Source organism: Poecilia latipinna, unplaced genomic scaffold (genome assembly GCF_001443285.1).
Source record: "Poecilia latipinna isolate Pla-1442-1.1 unplaced genomic scaffold, P_latipinna-1.0 Scaffold1749, whole genome shotgun sequence".
NCBI lineage: Eukaryota > Metazoa > Chordata > Actinopteri > Cyprinodontiformes > Poeciliidae > Poecilia > Poecilia latipinna.
In genome coordinates, this window is record NW_015114365.1 from 50,191 (window position 1) to 71,421 (window position 21,231).

Below are 21,231 nucleotides of genomic sequence, written 5' to 3' on the forward strand. Positions count from 1 at the left end.
CAGATTGCCTCTGGATATTATTACTCTCGATACACTTCTGCGTGAAAAGACCTCAGCCGCACCCGTCCCTTTCAAAAGGCTAAGAAGACTTTCTTGTTTTTATTAAGTAATAGTTATCAAGATCCTCTGGAGGTGTTTTTGTTTTTCTCTTGACATAATCTTCTCTTTGACAGAAACAAGAATGAGGCCTTGTTTTTGCTTTTTTTTTTTTTAAAGGCAAAGATATGTGAATTATTATATATATGTGAATTCAAGCTGAATGTTGAACCACTGTCGTGTCATGTTTTGAAATGATACCACACCTCGAAATTATCTCTTCCTATTTCTTTTTTTGCACAATCTCTCTACACTGTCATAGGTCCCACTCTTTACGTTTACCCACAGGTTCTCCATAGAACCTCAGAGTTTTATGGTGCTTGCAGATGGAATAAATGAACAGAATCCGCTAAACTTTGATTAAATATTAATAAAATTAACACCGACTCCTCCTTGAGCCATTGTTTTAGGGAAAAAGCTTAAATGGTTTGAAGTGGCGATGGTCTGACAAAAAAGTACAAACAGTTTTTGTCCCCAGGAGTATATCACTATGTTTGAAAGAAACAAATTGTTGTTACAGTTTTTGTGTGTGTGTGTGTGTGTGTGTGTGTGTGTGTGTGTGTGGCTACTGCTCCTTTAGATCTGGTCACAGGAGTCCAGCTCTCTCTTGAAAGCGAAGTAACATACATGTCTATGTCGCTGAATTCCCTCTAAAATCTGGTCAGTTCATCGAACATTTACAAACTCTGTGGTGACATTGTTTAGCTTTTAAACTGTAACTGCTGTGAAACAATCTTATTTGCAAAATGGTTTCACATCAGCCATTTTGGAGGGTTTGTCCACGTGCATGTCCGGTTTAAGATTGAGCCACTGAATCTTATCCAGACTTAAATCTGGACCATGACTTTGCCAGACCTTTAATTAGTTACTTATTTTTTATTTTTTAGCTATTCTTGTTCCTTTCTTATAGGTGACTCATAAACAAAAACATGACTTTTTTTTTTTTTTTTTTTCACCTAGTTTTGAATTTCAAGCCACAGATTTAAATCTGGACCGTTACCTGGCCACACCTGGCCGTCAGGGTGACATAAAAAAAACGACAGCAGAAAATCGACAGAAACTGTCAAATAAAAGGTTCCAAAAAAATTTATTTCAGGGTTGTGTTGTTGAATTGCGCATATAAATTAAATTAAAGTTACTAAAATGATGACTCAAACAACAACTACAATTGCAGCTGCACAATATTGAGAAAGTATGAGTGACTATCACTATGGTGATATCAATGTAATTAAGTCACATTTTTTAGGATTGCTTCCTTTCTCATCATTGTGAGGTTCCCACTGCTTGCCGTGCTTTTCCTACAAAAAAATGAACAGAGGATATAGTTCATCAAGTTGTCAATTTTGATTGTAAAATTGCAAATAGTGCGATGACATCCGCAACTAATATTTTGCATCTCTAACCACAATGTTAATCAAATATAAAGATAGATAAAAAGCACTTTATCTTTGCAGTGCAACAACAATAACTACCAAATAGAAGACGTTTAACCCACGACGTACATACAAGAACATGATTTTCCTCGTCCTCTCCCAGTCGTCACGCTGAGAGCAAAGCCTCTCCCCACTAACACCCACCAACTTGAAAAGTCAGCTCTGCACAACATCTGAGACACAGTCGAACAGAAAGCTGCGAGGGTCCACCGTGCCTCGCTACAACAAAAACACAGAGCAGCCCGCGATTGCCCCAGGCCTGTTGTTTCAGCCCCACAGATGTGGAGCAAGGAGGGGGAGTTACATTTCCTAAAATACAAAGCTAATTTTTCAGGTCTCTAATGTAAATATTAAAGATAGAGCAGGGGCTCTATTGCGCAATATGATAAGGATCAGACAGCAGAAGGAGGACAGATGAGAAACTTTACCTGTCCACAGGAGAGTTGAACCCACTCGGAGGACCTGAGCTGCCATGTTCTGTGCTGCTGCAGACTGCAATGCTCTGTAAAAACAAATAAAAACTGGTTTAGCTTTATACAAAGACGGCAGCTTGGGGAACTCTTTGCTCCAGATTTTTGGTTTATATTAACCCAATTAGCTATTTAAACATTGGTGTTGATATGTAGCTAAATAGTAAACCGATGAACCACAATCAGTGCTGAGAGAAAACCAAGCACAACATGGCGACACCGGAGGAACTGCACATATGAACACAGCTCAGGAGAAACGGTTGACGAGAAAACTGTTAATTTTGTTTCCACAAAACAGGCTTTTATGGTAAAATTCCAGGAAGAATGCCACTAATAAAGGAAAACTATGAGAAACTCGCCACATGTCATTTAAGGGACACAACAGCCAAAGCCCAAACCTAAAATCCAATCAAGAATGTGTCACAACCCCGAAACCTGATGTTCGAAGATGCTCAAAGTGCAAGATGAAAGTTTTGCACTATTTTCCTGTCGAAGTAACTGCAGAGCAGTGACTTTTTCCTACATCATATTGTCCATGCAAGTGTGTGTCAGCTTTGGTTGCAACAGGTGCAGACTATCATCCCAAAAGAAATGAGGTTTTGTAAAGACGTGTGTTCTGCCACCCTCCACCCCCCCACTCTTCGAGCATTCCACTTTGACAACAAGCTCTTTGCTGAGGCAGCTCACCGAGGGGAAGCGAAGTGCTGGAATGGCGAGGCCGTTTACAGCGGGGGTGTCGGCGCGCGTGGTCAGAGGGGTCGAGGGGGTCGGAGGGGTCGCAGGCCCGTTGAAGCCGCCGGCCTCCAGCGGATCCTGAAGGCCAGAGGAACTCAGGTCGCCGTCCGTTTCACAGTCAGCTGTTTCAACAAAGCAAAAAATATAAATAAACAATATTAGATTGTAACCAGCTGTGACCTGAAAAGAAATGACTTGTACTGTACCGTTCAACCTAATTTGTGCATGCAAACATGCAACTGATGACCCTCAAAGTGCAATACGCCATGCACGCAAACTCATAGAAATGGGCTGGTCCACTTAGATCAGATCAGATTAACTTAAGATTAACTGTACTAGAGGTTGTTGACACTGAATTTTTTTTGGGTTTTTTTGTAACTACAGCAAAGACCTCGCGCACACCATGAGATAAGACCTACAGGGGTTGAATAATTCAGTTATCTACAGTGTCACATTTTTGTGTTTTGGTCTAGTACGCGTTGAGATCTGAACGATCTCTGTTCTGTGCAGCTGTACGTCTAATACAGTGGAAACATTTCTATGGTACACTTTGGTGTTTGAAAGACTTAGCTCAGCACCTTTTATTTACAGTATCTAAAGTTGACCTTAAACTTATCATGCTTCAGTAGTATATGATGCTAACAGAGCTTTAGCAGACTCGTTACAGAGCATTGCATAATTGTGAAGTGAAACAAATATGACACACAGTATCCAATTTCCTTCTGATAAATAAAACAAAATTCAACAAAATTCATACTTCATACTTGTCGGCATTATTCATGTCTCTACCAGAGATGCACATATAGAGACTGAGACTTTTCATGATTCTTCTCTGCAAAGTAACTAAAACATAGACACATTGGGTGGAGAACATCTGTGAAAATCAAGTTTCAAGCCTTTCCACAGATTTTCCATCTGGCTTAGTTCTGAATTTTGGCCGGGCCACTCTGAAATATGAATACGCTGCGATCTAAATCATCGCATCGTAGTTTTTGCATCGTAGGGCTGCTTGTCTAACTGAAGGGTGTGCTGCCACACCAGGTGCATCACTCTCTTTGCATTTCCCAGTGACGGATTGAGCAGCGCTCTGCAAGATGATCAAGGATTATATTGTTTATAATCTAACTCTGCTTTAAACCTCCTCACAACTTTCTCACTGACCTGCCTCTTGTGTTTCTTAGTCTCCATTGTGTTGCTCGTTCCGGAACAAACTTCTGAGGGTTTCACAGAAGAGCTAGATTTATGCTTACTTTAAAGTGGGTTCCAATAATTCGGAAACTTCTTCAGGCAATTGTAGCAGTGGGTTTTTATTTAGCATGGAAGTGTTAAAGTGTTGTTTTTCCTTTAATTATAAAAATAATTGAAAACCATTTTTCTTCCATTTAACAATTATGAACTACTTTGTGTTTGTCATAAAGTCAAATTAAATACACTGATTCTTGTAGTTGTGACGTCACAAATTATGAAAAAGTTCGTGTGGTGTGAATACTTTTTTCTTGCTCTCCAGATGTTGATTTATTAATAATAGTAATAACAATCAAACTGCACAACAATCTTCTGATAAACCCTTAGCTACTTTTATTTATCATTGTATGTTTTATTATAAAATTGCTTTTAAAGAAACTTTCTTATTTTAAGTTAATGGACTTTTTAATACTTTAACCGCACTCAACACCTGACAACATTAAATAATAATAATAATAAAAAAACATGTTTCATGATGTTGGGCTGTAACCTCAGGCTGCTCACAGTTAGCAGAAGACAGGCTGTTGCTGCGGACACGGAAGTGCTGGTCTGCCTCGGGCTCCTCTGGCTCCGCAGGGTAGCTGGAGCTGACACCAGAGTCTGCAGAGCTGGTGATGGGGGACGAAGCAGCGGCCAAAGGCGACAGGGCCGGGGTGGGGGACTCTGCTGCAACAACATCAGTGACCTTAGGTGAAGGTGGCTGAGGCTCTGGTTCTTCCTCTATTACTTCCTGTGCCTCCTTTTTTTTGCGCTCCTCCGCCTGCCGCCTCAGCTTCTCCCTCTGCCTCTTGATGGCCGTCACTCGGTCCCGTATGGCCTTGGCTACGATCTTAAAGTCTGCCTCGCACACAAAGCCGAGCACGACCTGCAAAAATAAAATGAATAAAAACATAACACATTGGTTACGGTGCATTCAAATGTTGTGCATGCGCATGTGTTGATGCAATATGTACAACATTTACGCAGGTCTGCTGACCTGATCAGGCACGCACTGACATTTGTGCTAACAACGTTTGTTTTGCGACAACACACACGGCCTGCTTCTTTAGGTCATTTCAGGTTGTTCTCGAGTTCTCTTCGGTCCAGCAGAGTAGCTCGCGCTTCCTCTCAACACATGGTCAGATTACAGCGGAGCGGCCGGACGAGATGTCCCCTCCTGATACCAGATTTGATCTTGATGAAATCTTTAACGAAGGCGTAAACAATTTAGGAATTGTGGGCATGCTTTTTCATTAAAAGTGACCTCTAAGAGGGGAGGGGAGGGGAGCGGAGTTGCTTTTGAGAACATCAGGGCCTGTTTCGCAATGAGCACAAGAGTCGCTGTATTATTAAAGGGATGACCTCAGCTGCTTCCTGAGCTGCTCGCTCACATTTCCAGCCAGTGATGATTAAATGTTGCGGTGTGACCTTGACTCTCTCTCTCTCTAAAAAAAATAAAATAAAAAAATTATTTCTTTTACATTTACATATTTCAAGGGAACCTGCTAATTGTAAGACCAAAATTCATACTTTCCACATTGAAGCTTCCCAGATATTTTACGGGCTTGTTTTTAAGGAGTAAGTTCAAAATGTCAGGAATAAACTACTACGGAGAAAGGAAAGGAGGAATGAAGGAACATTATTCTATTGATATTAGTTGGTTGTTTAATCTGGTTATTTATCCTGGTAAAAACCAGCCCCCTGTTCTACACTCTGCTTCGTTGAGAAACTATTGCTTCTTGGACGCGTCGACTCTGTTGAAGTTTTAAATTTTACCCATTCGCTAACATTTCCCAATGACGTATGTAACGCGGCAGTTTGACTCTTAAGAAGCTTACCGGAAATTGCCTGCGGTGTAAACAACCATCCTCCACCGCAAAAGAGAAAAGTGCCGAGCCGAACGAGGCGGCTGTTAATGTTAATCCAATATTTGGAAGTGTGGCAAACACTAACTGAACCGTTTCGTTCACTTCCTACGCCGCCATTGCTAAAACTACAGGCAGACTACGATTCTGAAACAGCCGGGCTGCACCTCCACTAGCCCACTTTCCTTTTTGCACAAACTGCTATTCTGGAACAAAAACTGAATAGATACAAAAAAAAAAAAAAAAAAAAAGCAGCCCAAAGTTAAAAGGTAAGCCTTGGAAGACTATTGTCTGGATAACTATTGACTAAGGCTCATTTGAAAGCTTACAAGGATTCAAGAGTGGTTTAAAATTTATGTACAGTACCACAAATGTGTCTAAAAAATTAGCAACGGATGCTCTCGTTAACCATCAAGCCTTCTAGCTTTAGGAACATCAGGGACATGGCGAACTCCTTTCTATCGCTTCCTTTTCGAAAGCCCATTAAAAGGCACCAACGCCATCAATCAGGACCAGAACTCAGAGAACATTTCCGGGTTAACTGATAGTGCTTCTACATGATCGGTTCCGCTCTAATGTCGAACCAATTACGAAAAAAATTCCTCGCTAAATGCTGCTTCGAACTGGGTCAGCAGAGCTGTAACAAAAAAAAAAAAACACACACACACACACACAAAAAGCCGTCCAATCTCCGTGTGCCAGCCTACCATTTCCTGAGCCACCTCCTCGGGTACGTCCTTGTAGAGCTCGAAGAGGAACTCGATGGCGTTGTTGTCCTTGTACTTCCCGTGAAGCTTCTTGGTGTCGTCGATGCGCAGCCACAGCTTCAGGCCAGGCTTCACCGTGTCGTCCTCCTCCGCCAGCTCTACGTGAACGCCGTTGTTCTCCTGGAAGAAGGGGTGCTCCAGAAGGTCCTGAATGGTATACCTGAAATGCAAGCAACCGCATTTATTTCAACTCGTGTCGTGTGACTTAATCCTTAAGATATTTTAAGTTTAGGGGAAAAGCTTAAAATATCTGGATCATTACTAAAAATACAGGGCCTTGATAAACTAGTCATAAAATCCTATTCTTTTATGTTTTGCCACATAAAAAAAGCATTGATATATATTTCATTAGTAAATATTAGCTACATGATTTAGTAAAAAGGGAAGTAGACATGTCAACTCTGCTGCAGTTAAAAGGAAGGCAGACAGAGCTAACCTCAGGGCAGTCATTAAAACAAACCTGTTTAAAGGTGCAAAAGACTTGATGCCGGCTGGGACTGAAAACTATGCCAGCCAGAGCTACAATGTAATAGTTTTGATCAAAGCACATTAACAGGTCAGAATGACCCAGTCAAAGTAGATTACTGACTCAGGAAGGCTAAAAATAAATGCATGCCTCATTATTATTTGTTTAAAAGAAATTAAAGCAACATGTCTCTTTCCTTGTACTTCATAGGTAGATGCCTTTGTGTGATAGTGTGTCACATACATTTCTAAAAAAGCACACACAGGGCCATTGTGATCAGACAAATCGTGGAAAAGCCCGACAGGTGTGAACATGAAAAGCCAGCGCATGTTTTTGTTTTCACCTTTCATCTTTGATCATGCGAATGCAGCCCTCGATAATCTCCTTGAGTTCTGGGACTATGACTTTGTAGAAACTGTCAGGTTTGATGCCCTGTGAACACAAAACATAACGAGAGTTTCAACACGGTCCGCTTTTACAAACCAGCTCATTCACTGGTTTCCTGTTTGTCTTTAGGAAGAACGAAACTATTTAGGCTAACTGTCACTTGCACATTTCTCCAGTAAAAACCGTTTCCCCAATTCAATGCGTGTTGCTGCAGTCATCTGCTTTGTGACATCTGTCACTAGCTGGAATGACATCTGGGTGAGCGATCACACCAGCAGATCATAAAAATAGGGGACAAAAAAAAAAATCCCCAGAATGCCGTTTTTGCTATATCTTTTTACCTGAAAGCACAAAAGAAAACAAATGGGAAAGCCAAGCTTGTTGTCTGAATGCTATCAAGAGAGCACAGATAGATTACAGAGGAGTCACAATCCCTGCAAAAACAACGATAACAGAGGAAAAAAGAAAAAAAGGCAAGGTCAGAAAGACGTACGGCACGAAGATATGCAAGCATCCGGTAGATGTTAATGTCCCAACAGTCAAACATAATTATGTGCCAGTTAAAGGCAGAGTCCTACATCTCGTTATCACATCTAAACACTGCCATGTTATGCAGCGACTGATGGGTTCTATAACCACATTGAATTTATCAGAGATGTTCCCGGCTTCCTGTTTCAAAGAGAGAAAGAGCAGGTCTTTGACAAAGCACAGATGACGTGAAGATGTTTACTTTTTCCCCGTAAGTGCACTTTGTCTTTTTTTTTTTGTTTTCTATCTTTAGAGTGCTGATAGGGAAAGCATAGATAAAAGCAACCTTTCAACCTAATTCAGTTAAAGTTTATAAAGACGCAAACAGGGGACACCTAAAAACTACTTACTGGTATTTAACTTGTAAAATATCCCTTGCCTCAGAGAGCTTTGGATTTTTTTTAAAGCCTGCCTCATAATGAGACCCCTCAGGATATATCAGTCCTTCCTTGATCTAAATCACATTTGTGACTCTGCTCCTTTCCTGTGGTGAGAGAGGTTTGGGATAAGATCATGAGAAATATGCTGGTGTCGTCCCGGCTATGTTTGCTGCTTTGTTTATTTTTTATTTTTTTATCTTAATAAATGAATACTTTGACATATCGGAAAAAAAAAATTATTAAAAAAAAAAAAAAATATATATATATATATATATATATTCTGAAGCTAATATAATCAGTTGCTTTTAGTCCAGAAGGCATACAAAATTAGTAACTAATACAATCTTAAGGAATGTAAATAATCCCAAGGGGCCATGTCAGCCCTGATCTCAATCCTACTGAAATTTTGGAGGCAGATCTGAAAAGGTGCGTGCATATGAGGCGGAAAACAAACTGATTCACTCACACCAAATCTGACTATTTTATCAGGGCAAGATTCCAGCCAACTACTGTGAGAAACTTATGGAAAGATACCACAAATATTTGACCCAGTTCTACTGAATACTAAAAAAAATGTACGTAAACTTCTGAAATGTAAGTAAAAAAAAAAAAAAAAACCTCTCTTTGATTACATGGTTGTTTAGGAAATATTAATAACTTCAAAGACGCAAAATTGTTGCGAATATATGGTTTCCACTGTATCAGTTGAAGTACTTTTTATACACCTTTTTGGTCCCAGATTGTAATAATCCTTGAAAAAAAAAAATCAGGGTGCCATTTTTAGTCCATTTTGCTCATGTCGGTATAAAGGAAATATTGCTTTATTCATTATTCAAATACACCAACAGAAACGAGCAAACTCTCCTTTTCGGTTCTTTAGGGCAAATTATGAACCTGAATGAGTCTGCAGACAGGATCCAAGAACACGTTTCCTTCCAGTTGTTTTATACGTCCAGACTAATTTATGACTTATGATCGTCTAATTAGCTAACCTCTTCAAGCAGACGTCAGCCACTAGGGGTGGAAACTACACAATTTTTAGTTTGTAGTTAATGTTGGAAAAGATGTAAAGTTGTAGAAATTAACTGCTACACACCTCTGACGGTCCCGGGAACATTATCATAAGTTCTGCTGGCGAGGCAGCCCAACTGGCAGAAGTCGCCATCTCACTTTCCAGCCTCCACCAGACGTTTACTTTTAATACGTGACACGCAGGAAAGAAACAGCCTTTTTGTAGAGTAAAGAGTGAGACACTATTTCCAAAACATGTAATTCTGCCATCGCCTCCTCTCGCCAAGCCTCACCATCATCGCAGCAATGAGTGCTCAAGAAAAGCAAGAAAAACTTAAGAGGCTACTAATGTACTGTTTTTTTGTGGCACAGTATGAGAAGCATGGGTAGTGGAGACGAGTATAGAAACTTGCCATCTGTATATATTTTACATGCTCGTTTGGAGAGAGGAGTCTTTCTGCCATCCTTCGATGGAGTATCGGCATCATAATAGGTGGCTAAAAGAGCTCAATAAACTGATACAGCTGATATTTCTGGATACGGTTGTTGAAAGAAGGACGCTTCCTAAATTGAAGTATGACTTAACATAATCTTCAGAGGCTTCTCCACATAGTTAACAGCTATAGAAGATGCTTTGTGCCCACACCATCAGTAAAAACCCTGAAGAAATGTTAAGATACCACAACCTTCAATTCATTTAAAAGTTAACTATTATATCTACCAATAAGTCGTTTCAGTTTTCTATTCAAACATTGCTCTGGTGTAAAGGAAGTTTCTTTGAAAGCTACAAGCAGGACCAGTCAAACGGGAGCTTTACACAGACCTTTAATGGGCAGAACATGTGCGTGGTCGCACCTTAATCATAGCCTGAACGCAACCGAAATGTGCTGGTAGTGTTCTGTACAAAGCTCCTAGCATTTACCAGACATGACAAAGACCTTCAGTCCCTGCTATCTAATTATTCAGGATGTAAAACATTATCATTAACGAAGTCTTGGTTAGATTCCAGATGAAAGAAAACAAGCGCATGGGGACCATAATGCTAAATACAGGGGAGGGAAATGAGGTGACCCTGCTTTTCCCCCCTTACTTACACTGGTGACTTTGCGGTAGATCTGTGCAGCATTTTGGCACTCATAGTACGGGTACTCGGACGTGGCCATCTCCAGGATGCACATTCCCAAGGCGTAGACGTCCACTGCTTCGTCGTACTTTTCCTCGTACATCTCTGGGGCCATGAACTCCGGAGTTCCTGCCAGGGATTACAGGGCATTACATTTATTCAAAAGTATTTGGATCAATATGTTTGCAGCGTCTTACAAACATGATGCTTTCTTATTATTGACTAAATGGGCCCTCTAAGCTCTAACCAACAAGAGAGCTAAAGCATTCGCAGAATCACAAGTAAATGTCACCTGTAGCTAGCAAGTTTTTGTCAATACAGCACAGGATTAGAAATAGCTGAAAGTAGCAGAAACAGCAGATGGAGAGTTGTAGAGAAAAGTGACCGTGTATTATTTCATTTGGAGTGATAGTATTTTTGACTTTGGAGTAGCATTGCAAGATAATAGTCGCTCTGTTGAAGAAACGAAAAAGCTTATTCTCGAAAAATCTATTTTTTAAGGGAGGAGGCATTTGTTTATAGTGATGTTACTGTAAAAATATTGCGTGTAACACAAAAAAATGCACACCACAACAAAAAAAGTGTGGAATCTTAATTGCTAATTAAAAATAACAACAGTAATCGACAAGCTGCTTCTTCAAGCCACAAATATTTACAAAGTCTATGGTGCAACTAGAAGCAGTCTTCAAATTTAATTCAGAAGTATGCGAGGTATGATAGGGGGGAAAAAAGCATCTGAATTGCAGAAACATTCTACCACTAAATAAAAAGCGTCAAGACAACCCTTCATCACCAACATTGAGAAACATGCTAGTAAAAATCTTGATTTAATAATGAAAAAGCACCAAAAGCAGTAGTCGCCGTCTCATGACAATGTGTTTAATAATTAGAAATAGTACTGAAGCTGTGTTACTGACCAAACCAAAACCGTAAAAGTCCTGCACCAATGTTTTCTGTGGTGAAAGGCTGTTTCCCCTTTTATCTTGCTTGACCGTAAAGTGTTTCACTTAAACCTGTTTGACTAAATTTGAGCAGCCGTCTGTGAGAGAACAAACAAACATTCTCAAACTCACTCCTGCAACTTTCTAAATTAACTTGATAGAGCAATTTCCAGCTTAATTAAAGCCAATTTGAGAACTAAGTTGCTTTCTAAAGCCAGCGGAAAGTTAAACAGAAACTATGATTGCTTTAGAGGAGGGACAACAAACAAGAAAAGGAGTGTCATTTTGAACGATTTTCCCATAATCACAACGCAAGACATGCTAGGCTAACTGTGTTCTGCAGATGTTACTGCCTGGCATTACTTACCAATGACACTTTTAGCAAATGAGGCACTTTTGAGAGTGGCCAGCCCCAGATCTCCGATCTTAACGGAGCCAGTGGGGCCGGTGATGAAGATGTTGTCACACTTGAGGTCCCGGTGGATGATGGGGGGAGTGCGTGTGTGCAGGAAGTGAAGCCCCTTGAGGATCTGGCGACTCCAGCGTTGCAGCAGCTTCAGCTTCATCTCCTTGAACCTCTTCAAATACCTAAAACACAGGGAGGTCTGATTCAACACATCGGCCTAAACATATCCCAGACATTACACAGCGGGAAGCGGAAGCTTTTTAAGAGCCATAGAGTACTAGATCCGGCATTCTCACAGCCAAAAGGAGGTTCTAAACTTAGCAAGTTTGCAGAATTTTCTCCAAGCAATTTGAAAGTAGAGCTCTTTATTTTATTTTATTTATTTATTTATTTGTTTTTTTTTTGGTCTGTAATTTTCACCTACTTTAAAAAAGTGGAAATTAAGCTGTCAGCCATGACAGAGATGTACTTATTCGTGGGATACATAGGTGTTACACAGAACAAAAACTCTTTTAATTTGAGACAAAAAGAATGAAAATGTGGAATGAAAAGAAGAAGCTCCAGACACTCACGTCTTGAGCGTGCCCGAGGTCATGAGTTCGGTCACGAGGATGATGCACTTGTGGCCCTTCACCGTTGACTTCCAGGAGTCATGGAAACGTACGATGTTTGGGTGCTGCAGGCCTTTGAGCATCTCCACTTCCTCGCTGAAACGCTGCCGCTCCGCTTTGGTCAGCTTACGTGTCTACAAAGGGATAAAGTGAAACAAAACAATTAAGGAAACAGATTTGCACAGTCTCGTTTTCATTCTCCTTCTAATTGAATAAAAAAAATTTCCACGAAATATGGTCGGTCTATTGAACATCCTAAATTCAGTGAGAGGAAATAGAAAGTATGCATTTTAGTAAATCTAGGCTTACAGATGATATCAAATCAACCACAAGAGAACAAAACACACAACAGGTTCAGCACTGTTGTTATTCATTAAAGATAGAAAGTAGATTTTATGATTCAATTATTTGAAGAACCACTTTTATTAATAGCTAGAAGAGGTTTTAGGTATTTTTTTTTCTTTTTGACAGTCAGTCTCCTTGTAAAGAATTTAGAAAGTAAGTCCAAATCATCAACCCTCCACTACCATGCCTTACAACTGGCATGAGGTGTTTATTTATATGCATTGTGCTTCTATGCAAAGTTTTACTAAAGCATGGTGGTGTGCATTATCACCAAACATCTGTAACTTGGTCTTATTTGTCCAAATAACATCATTCCAGAAGTCCTGCATGTTTTTTTCTCCTTAACACTGCATTAAAGCACATTTGCAAGCTCCATCCCAGAGATGGTTATAAAGATAGTTAAACTTCCTTTTTAAAGCCTATGTGACGCACAATGGCTCCTAATAATTTTGACTAAAAATGAGAGAACAAATGTTTTTTGAAATTGTGGGTTTTTTATTTAAAAAAAAAACTATTTTCCACAAATATCAATATGCAGTTTAAGAAAATGTATCCAACCAATTCTAGATTTATGCTTTTTCAATATTTTAAAACCTAATAATATGAAAATAATCGTGGCTCTTTAAAAGTTCTGAGATGTTTATGGTGATGAAGATGTAACGCTCCCAGCTCTAAACGCATTTTATAAAACTGTATGGAAGGTGGTAAAAAAAAAAAGTGGCTCTCTGAACTGTAAAGGTTGCAGACCCCAGTCCTAATAATGTTTATTGAATGGCTCTTGAAAATAAATTTGCACTGAGGTGACATTGGTTGTAAATCGGTACTAAACAAGCGGAATAAAACAGGCCAGACGAGATCATCTTTTTTTTAACGTTCTCATATGTGAAACCCTAGAAATAAAAGACGAGAGTAATTCTTTCCTATGACTGAATGTGCCAAGAACTGATCACTAGTTTGTTTTTGTTTTTTTGCGCCAAAATGAACAAAAAAGAACTTGAAGATCCCAGTCAGGTTGGAAGTCTAAACTGCGCTTACTGCGTTTACAAACCATAAATTATGTTGAAAGCTCTACAACTGTAGCTAAATGGATCTCGAGGTGAGACTAGTTTGTCAACCATAAAAATGTTTTTCTTTGGCAGTGGTATGAAGTCTTAACACACACACACACCCATGTGGTCTCTGGTTTTCTCAGAATCATGCATCATTGCATAAGTTTGCAGCAATATAATGAAAGCAACTGGATAAATCACTGCTACTTCAGCTAATGAGCCCCATGTCAGATTGGAAACCACAGGTACGTCCATCTGGGTGAGCCGCCAGTTACATAACCTTATTTAAGAGCCAATAAAGGAAGTACCAACTTTATAGATTTATGGAAGAGATCTCCAAGCACCATGTAAATTCGAACTAAACACTCCAATCAAGTTCAACGAACAAAGACATTTCTGTGTTTCCTCTAGGATGAATGACCTGATTTAGCTGCCGGTGGAGTAACTCTGACTGCGGTGGGGTGGCTAGCGGAAAACTCCTGGGAATCTACAGGACCATGAATCCTGCATTGAGGCAGAGTTCTTGGAAAAACGCTCTGCATGTGTTTACGTTTAAAAAACCCCCCCCGGGTTTTTTTTTTTTTTTTTTTTTTTTGCTTTCTCCTCGGACGAAGTTCTTCAAGTACTAACTCCGATCACCGACACCGTTGAGAGAAGTGAGCGACCTGGTGAGGTCACAAAAACTCTCCGCCTACGTCATTCACCTGTCAAAATGTGCCGTTTTACACCGGCAATCCCGGCAGGGAAGCAAGGGCACAGAGGCGACCTCTGACCAAATGGATTACAATCAGGTCGATAGAAATATATTTATGACATGAACGTGGACTGAAGCTTTTCCTCTGTTTGAAAAACCGAATGATTTGCGAAAAGAGCAGAATATCTCAGGTTAAGGGTGAAAAGTAACGATCTTGACAAGTTTAAAATACAACTGGACTGCAAAAAGCAGTCAAAGGACAAGTTTAGACACATTTTCCAGGTACCATAGAGCGGTTTCAAGCTAATTTCTACCAGACGCACTAAATGTAGGCTTGTGGCCTATGGGGTTTACCACTGCCATCGATCAGTGCACTCCGACTAAAATTAAATAAACAAGGTACCACACACAACACGCTATAGACCACAAGGTGGATGTGTGTTTGCAGAATGAGCAAGTCGCTGGGTTTCTGTGGTTGATCTGCATCTGGATATTTACAGATCTCTGTGATACCATCAGACCCCTTGTATAGTGAGCTTTGTCTCCTGCAGATAGGCGTCTCCGCAAAGCAACTGACAGTTTACAGCACAGAGATGTTGCACCACGTTCAGACAAAAATGAAATCCTGGCACTTCCAAAACCCCAAGATACACCACAGCTTGGCACGCTTGGATGGATGGATGGCATGGCTGCAGATTTCAAAACCACTAGGAGGCTTTCTGAAGCCTTCATCTGTTCAGAGCAGCCAATGTTCTTTTGAAAAGTCAAGAAGTGGAAAATGTACTGCAAAATCAAGCAGTGATGGAAAAATGCAAAAACAATAAGATGATTTAAGCTTGTCATGAAGTCATATGATTAAATTATTACTGACCTTACTCAGTGAATGCAGGCAATTAAGCTGTGACTAGAAGCAGAAATCATATTAGAGAGGGAGCTTTTAATATTGTGAAAACATCAAATGCTATTCTTGCAGTGATGCAAGTAGCTTTACTTCACACAGGCTTGCAAAAGTATTCACATCCCTTGACATTTTTTCAACATTCTGTCATGTTACATCCACAAAGCGGAACATATTTTGTTGAGATTTTATGCGACAGTCCAACTTAGGGTAGCAAATAACTGTGGAGGGGGATAATTTGTGATTCTACAAATTATTAGAATCCCAAATGTATTTTGTAAACTAGTTTTGAAACCATGTATCTTTTTTTGTTGTTGTTGTCATGGAATTACATATTGCATCATCACATAAATCCTGACAAAACAAATTAAAGTTTGTAGTTGTATCATCACAAGTATGTGAAAAAGTTATTAATACTTTATTAAGCTACTGTAACTAAAATAAGAAATATTTGTCGTGAGTCACTAGGATTTATAGAAGCATACTCCAAAGTCTCACACTTTTTTTTTTTTTTAATTAAACATCAGACAAGTTGCCTCACTCTTTAAAATAAGCTACAGCATCTTAGAATCATTGTCTCAGTTATTCTCAGCCAATGAAAAGTGGGCTGGTGATCCAGTAGCTGATGGAAACACTTGGACGTGTTGCCGTGTAAGTGGAGTTACATAAGGTGTGTTGACGGTCGGGGAGGCGTTGGTGTCAAAAAGTCCTGGTCAGCGCCACTATTATGACAACCAGGATGGGAACACGGAACACCGAAGCAGCAGCCAACTTTTGCTCCAACCCAGGTGGGAGCAGTAAAGAGTTTTAAAACGGGATCCAACAGTGTGCTGGTGTTATATATATATATATATATATATATATATATATATATATATAAAGGTCCAGTAGGGGGAGAAAATAAATCAAACCTGTCATACTACTGAATATGGAGGGTTGGAGAAGGTGTTTCTTTCACTTTGCTCTCCATAATATTTGTGCAACATTGTGCAAGAGATAATTAAATCAAGAGGTTCAAAGGTTTTTTGTTTTTTTTGTTTGTTTTTTTTGAGGAGGGCGGGGGGTGTCTCAAAATGACCATGTTTAGCATTGCTTTTAGTAATCTGTACGAGACACAAGTGTAAACACTGATAACTTAACTGTCACAACAAAGAATTGGGTTTTCTTTTAATTTGCAGCTTTTCTACATTGTCTTGTTTACATCCCGCTGTTGTGATCTTGCATGTTGCATTTTGATGTGCTTTTACTCTCCAAGGCCTTCTTCAGGAGGCACTTTTGATTAAAGGAGCTGCATAGTAAAATATGGTAATTCGACTACTTAATTTACATCTTTATTTCACAAGTGTACACTTTCAAGCAATTGTTTTTATCTGAGCATTTATTTAGGCTCTTTGGCAATCGATAAACTTTGATGTGGCATAAAATAGAGCCATGAAACTTTTTGGTTTCATGCTCTGTGCGCCAAGACTGCTTTTGGTTTGCTACAGGTTTGAGAGGTTTACCACAATTCAGCCACGTAATGAAGCGTGTAGAAAGGACTTAATGCACCAGGAAGGAGGGCTAATCAAGATCTAACTATATATTGTTTCGATTCATTTTAAAATGTGTTTCTTTAAATCACTTATAAGACTTAATAAACAGTTTTGTCTTTAAATTTAGGAAATATTGACTGACCTAATTGTTATTCTATGGATTACACAGTGACTTGTGCAAAAACAAAATGTCCTCCACAGATTTAGTAGGTTTTATTTAAAAGGAAATGAAGGAACTACAAGAATATACCGATTTATCCTTCCAAGCAGATGTCCCTAACCATCTGTCCAGCCACCCATCGTTTATAGCAGCTTAACCTTGCAGCAGTCATTGGGTAAGAGGTGGGGTACATCCTGGATAGACATATGGCTCTAATATTTACTATATTTTTATTGACCTTATGCACAAATTTTGATTTATTTAGAAAATACAAGTTAAAAAGAGAAGAAAGAGAATATTTTTCAGTGTCAGTGCCAATCACTAGTCAGAGCTAATCACAGGAAAACTGCCCAGTTCCAATACGTGGCCAACTGATCGGCACATCTCTAACAATAATATTTTTTCGCGTTGTGTTGCTCGTCTTGGTGGCGTTAGCTGGTCGTGCGCCGACAGAGGAGAGAGTTCTGCAGGTCAGAACCAGAATTTACACAGACCTTCCAGTGACATCCGAGAGCCTGAACTGCTACAGAGAGTCCATCCGAAGCTGTGGCGACTGGCTAGGATTGAGGTCAGAGGTGGAATGTCTGAAGGGGGTCAGATAAAAAAAGAAAGAAAAAAAAGATTTGACCTCACAGCTGCAAAGCTTGCATACCTGCCACATGACTGACAAACGAAATGTACCAACATGCACGTAGGTGTCGGTGCTGGGACGGTGTCGTATTTTAGATGTTTGCAGGTGAGAACTGAGGCGGCGGTGTGCTCGTTCCAAGAAAGAAAAAAAAAAACCTTACATGCTCCATAAATGGAGCGGCCAGAGGGAGGTTAGCCATTAATCTCATCAGGACCGAGGAGTCAAACCAGACTCCTGACTGCTGCTCTCACTCATAGAACCTGACATGACTCATGGCTTATGTCCAATTACCATCAACCTGCAGCTTTGCACAACGTCTTGTGTATTTAAAGCGCGAAAACTTTGTGGTCAGTTTGGCTAAGGTGCATTCTCTGATCTTAAACGAATACATGGAATAGCAAGTCTGAGGGAGCTATGGTCCATCTATCTAGGGCTGCTATATTTACATAAGTGCAACTGCTGTCCTCTATAAAGAGTTGCCTCACTTTCTTTTTTCTTCTTTGTTTTTTTTACAGCACATTTATCAGGGAGCTCCTAGGTTTCATATTGTCTGTTTACTCTGGTGTCCGTAACTTGTCCTAACATGTCTGGTGTCTGCTTTTAGTAACTCATTAAAAACCTAACAGTGACCTGTAATTGCTTTGCGTTTACAGTACTGTCCTCTTCCCCCTGAATCTCATCCTCAGTAATCCTCTTTCCTTTCGAGCTCAGCACGGAGTTGCGTAATGTCAGAAACCGATCGTGTTTTCTTGCACACCGCATGCCAGATTTATCTCATTCAGTCCCATCTATAAGTGATTTGTTTTGTTACTTGGAGAGGGTCTTGTGATTTTTTTTTTTTTCCCAGATGACAAAAGATTGTTGGAGTGCAGCTCAAAGACGTCAGCTATTCTCCACCAACAACAAGAGGTGGAGCTGCCTGACGTTGCTGATCAGATTCCACGATGCGTCCAGAACTTTCTTGATTGACGCAACGGTGTGACAATCAGCTTGACCCGAGACACCTACTCTGTTGACGTCTGAGCAATCAACAGATTGCAGAGGACAGATTACAGAGATGCAGAGGAGATTCTTCCTCTGGTCTGATCAAATTACCCAAATAGTGAGGCAAGTTTTGAGATCCAAGGGGCTCTGAGAGATTATGGTGACTATTTTATTTGTACAAAGAGCATTTCAGGAGAGGAGCATGAATGGAAACAAACACTCTGTCCAAGTCAGGAAGCTAAGTGAACCACTGAAAGATCACAAGATCCCTGAAGGACATGGCTTGTAGGAGTATCGTCTTAAAAGGAAAAGTTCAACATGATTATTTTAAAAAAGTGAGCAATGGGCTCTATAATATGGGGTACTGTTAAAAATATCTATGCTTTTCTTCTATTATCTAGATTTTAATAAATAAAATAAGTTCTTCATATTTGTTTTACTGAAACTTATATGGGTCAAGTCAAACCAGTCTTACTATCAGACAAAAAAAAAAATTATAAAATATAGTTTTCAAACAATCTCACTGATTGAAGGGGAAAATCACTCTGTCCAGATGCAGAAAAGTAATTAGGCTCCAAACTGACGTCATGTAGAATTTGTGAGAACTACCGAGTCTTTTATCTCACTCTTTTATTGCAGAATTGTCTTAATTCAGCCATATTAAAGTTTTTTGTTTTTTTTTAGCAGGAACGTCTCATTTATACGTTAAGTTGATGCCACTGCATCTCATCCCGATTTTATTCCAGACTTTGACAAGGTCGCTCAAAAATCTTCGTTTTGTTTTGTTTTTGAGACATTCAGAGGAGGACCTTATTGATGTGCTGTGGGTTATAGCCCTGATGCGTAACTCAAGCGCACTTGAACTTAAGAGGAGGACCAGCTGGTCAGACAGTATCCCATGGGATTTTCTGCTAAAAAAGCTAAAATGATCAAGATCTGACAATCCCACGACCGCCGTCACATCTGACTGTCACTACGTTTTTCTGTTTGTTTTACATCAGTTGTGACGGGACACGTACGTTCCAAAAAGTTCCCTGTCTAACTTATCAGTTCACAGATAACTTTTCCAAAAGTCTTGGCGATTATCAGGATTTTATTGTCAGATGTGAGCGAGGCCTTGGTGTTATTTTTTTGGCAGCAGTAGTTTTCAGCTTGAAACTCCCTCATAGATGTCTTATTGCTGAATCATGGACACTGATATTAACTAAGTTAAGTGAAGCCTGCAGTGCTTTGGATGTTCTTCTGAATGAGTCATTGATGGAGTCATTTTGGTAGGCCGGATACTCCAGGGAAAGTTCACCACCATTTCACGTTTTCTCCAAAATGTGATAATTTTTTCGCATAGTGGTCCAATTGAACTTCCAAAGTCGATCATAACACTTTCAAGACTTTTCTTGAGGTCTTTCAGCTTACTTTGTGCTGACAGGTTCTCTCCGAGTTACCTCTTAAATACGCAGGTCCAGCAATCATGAGACTTTTGTCTGGCTCATGAATCCGAAGCCAGCTATCCAGAAAATGTGGTTAAGCACAATGAATTCAGGATTAATAATTGAAATCATCATTTTAAAATGACATGTTGCATTTACTGTTCATCTTTAACTGAGTTTTTGGTAATTTAACATATTTTTTGTTTTAATGCGCTGCATTTTGTTAGTAGTTGTTTTGGAATTTGTGAAGCAGCCACAAATCAAAGAAAAACCATGAGAAAACTTGAAAAACTAATCATTAAGACTACTAGAAAAAGCTACAAGATGTGTTGTCTCTTTTAAAGCAAATTATAAAGAAATTCAGAATGGTTTAAAAGCACATTATTACAACGCTACTATATATATATAAAAAAGACGTAATAAAAATAAAATGTCTACTTGAAACCATAAGAATCCCTCAGTTGATGTCAAAATGTCTCCTGGAGCAGCAGCTGCCGCACATCAAATCAATAACCAACAGTCTGCCATCAGACCCCTGCACGTCCACAAATTACCAGCTCTGATTTAGACACTGTTAGTGGAAACAGTGTTTCATGTTCCATAATAACTTCATAGACCAGGCTGCCATGTTTTGTCACTTTTAGGCCGCTGTAAAAGTCCCAAACTGGAGCAGGGCACTTTTAAATCAGAGCCATTTGTAAAGGGTCAATAATAATGTCCACGATAACGGGACACTTTTACAGCTAATATTTACAACACAGATTATTTCTGGTAATAATAAAAGATGCAATTTTAAATAAATATGTCATTGTGTCACATTTACAAAGGTCTAAAAGATTTTTTTTTTTTTAAGCAGTTTTAAAACACATAAAACACTATCATGTCCCAATTGCTTCAGATGAATCCAGAAACCCACAACCCTAATTATTTTAAACAGTTTGTGAGATAAATCACCCACACTACTGTTGGGAGAGCACAGGCCTCTGCAAGTCCATGAAAATGCATATCTGGTTTTAAAACTATGTGCCTTCTGGCTGGTTTCCGTTACCTTTTTTTTTTTTTTTTTTT

At 39.5% G+C, this 21,231-nt stretch overlaps 1 protein-coding gene across 2 annotated transcripts in view; it reads right to left on the bottom strand.

The window, feature by feature from the left end:
- The window catches only part of wnk4a (WNK lysine deficient protein kinase 4a), a 54,164-nt gene that overhangs the window by 14,075 nt on the left and 18,858 nt on the right, over positions 1 to 21,231 (bottom strand). For both annotated transcript variants that reach the window (XM_015060842.1, XM_015060841.1), the window contains exons 3-10: positions 12,405 to 12,577; positions 11,794 to 12,014; positions 10,457 to 10,614; positions 7,400 to 7,488; positions 6,531 to 6,750; positions 4,484 to 4,844; positions 2,687 to 2,856; positions 1,958 to 2,031 (exon numbers count right to left, since the gene is read on the bottom strand). In XM_015060842.1, the coding sequence (XP_014916328.1) occupies positions 1,958 to 2,031; positions 2,687 to 2,856; positions 4,484 to 4,844; positions 6,531 to 6,750; positions 7,400 to 7,488; positions 10,457 to 10,614; positions 11,794 to 12,014; positions 12,405 to 12,577 (1,466 nt within the window). The remainder of the gene's footprint in view (positions 1 to 1,957; positions 2,032 to 2,686; positions 2,857 to 4,483; positions 4,845 to 6,530; positions 6,751 to 7,399; positions 7,489 to 10,456; positions 10,615 to 11,793; positions 12,015 to 12,404; positions 12,578 to 21,231) is intronic.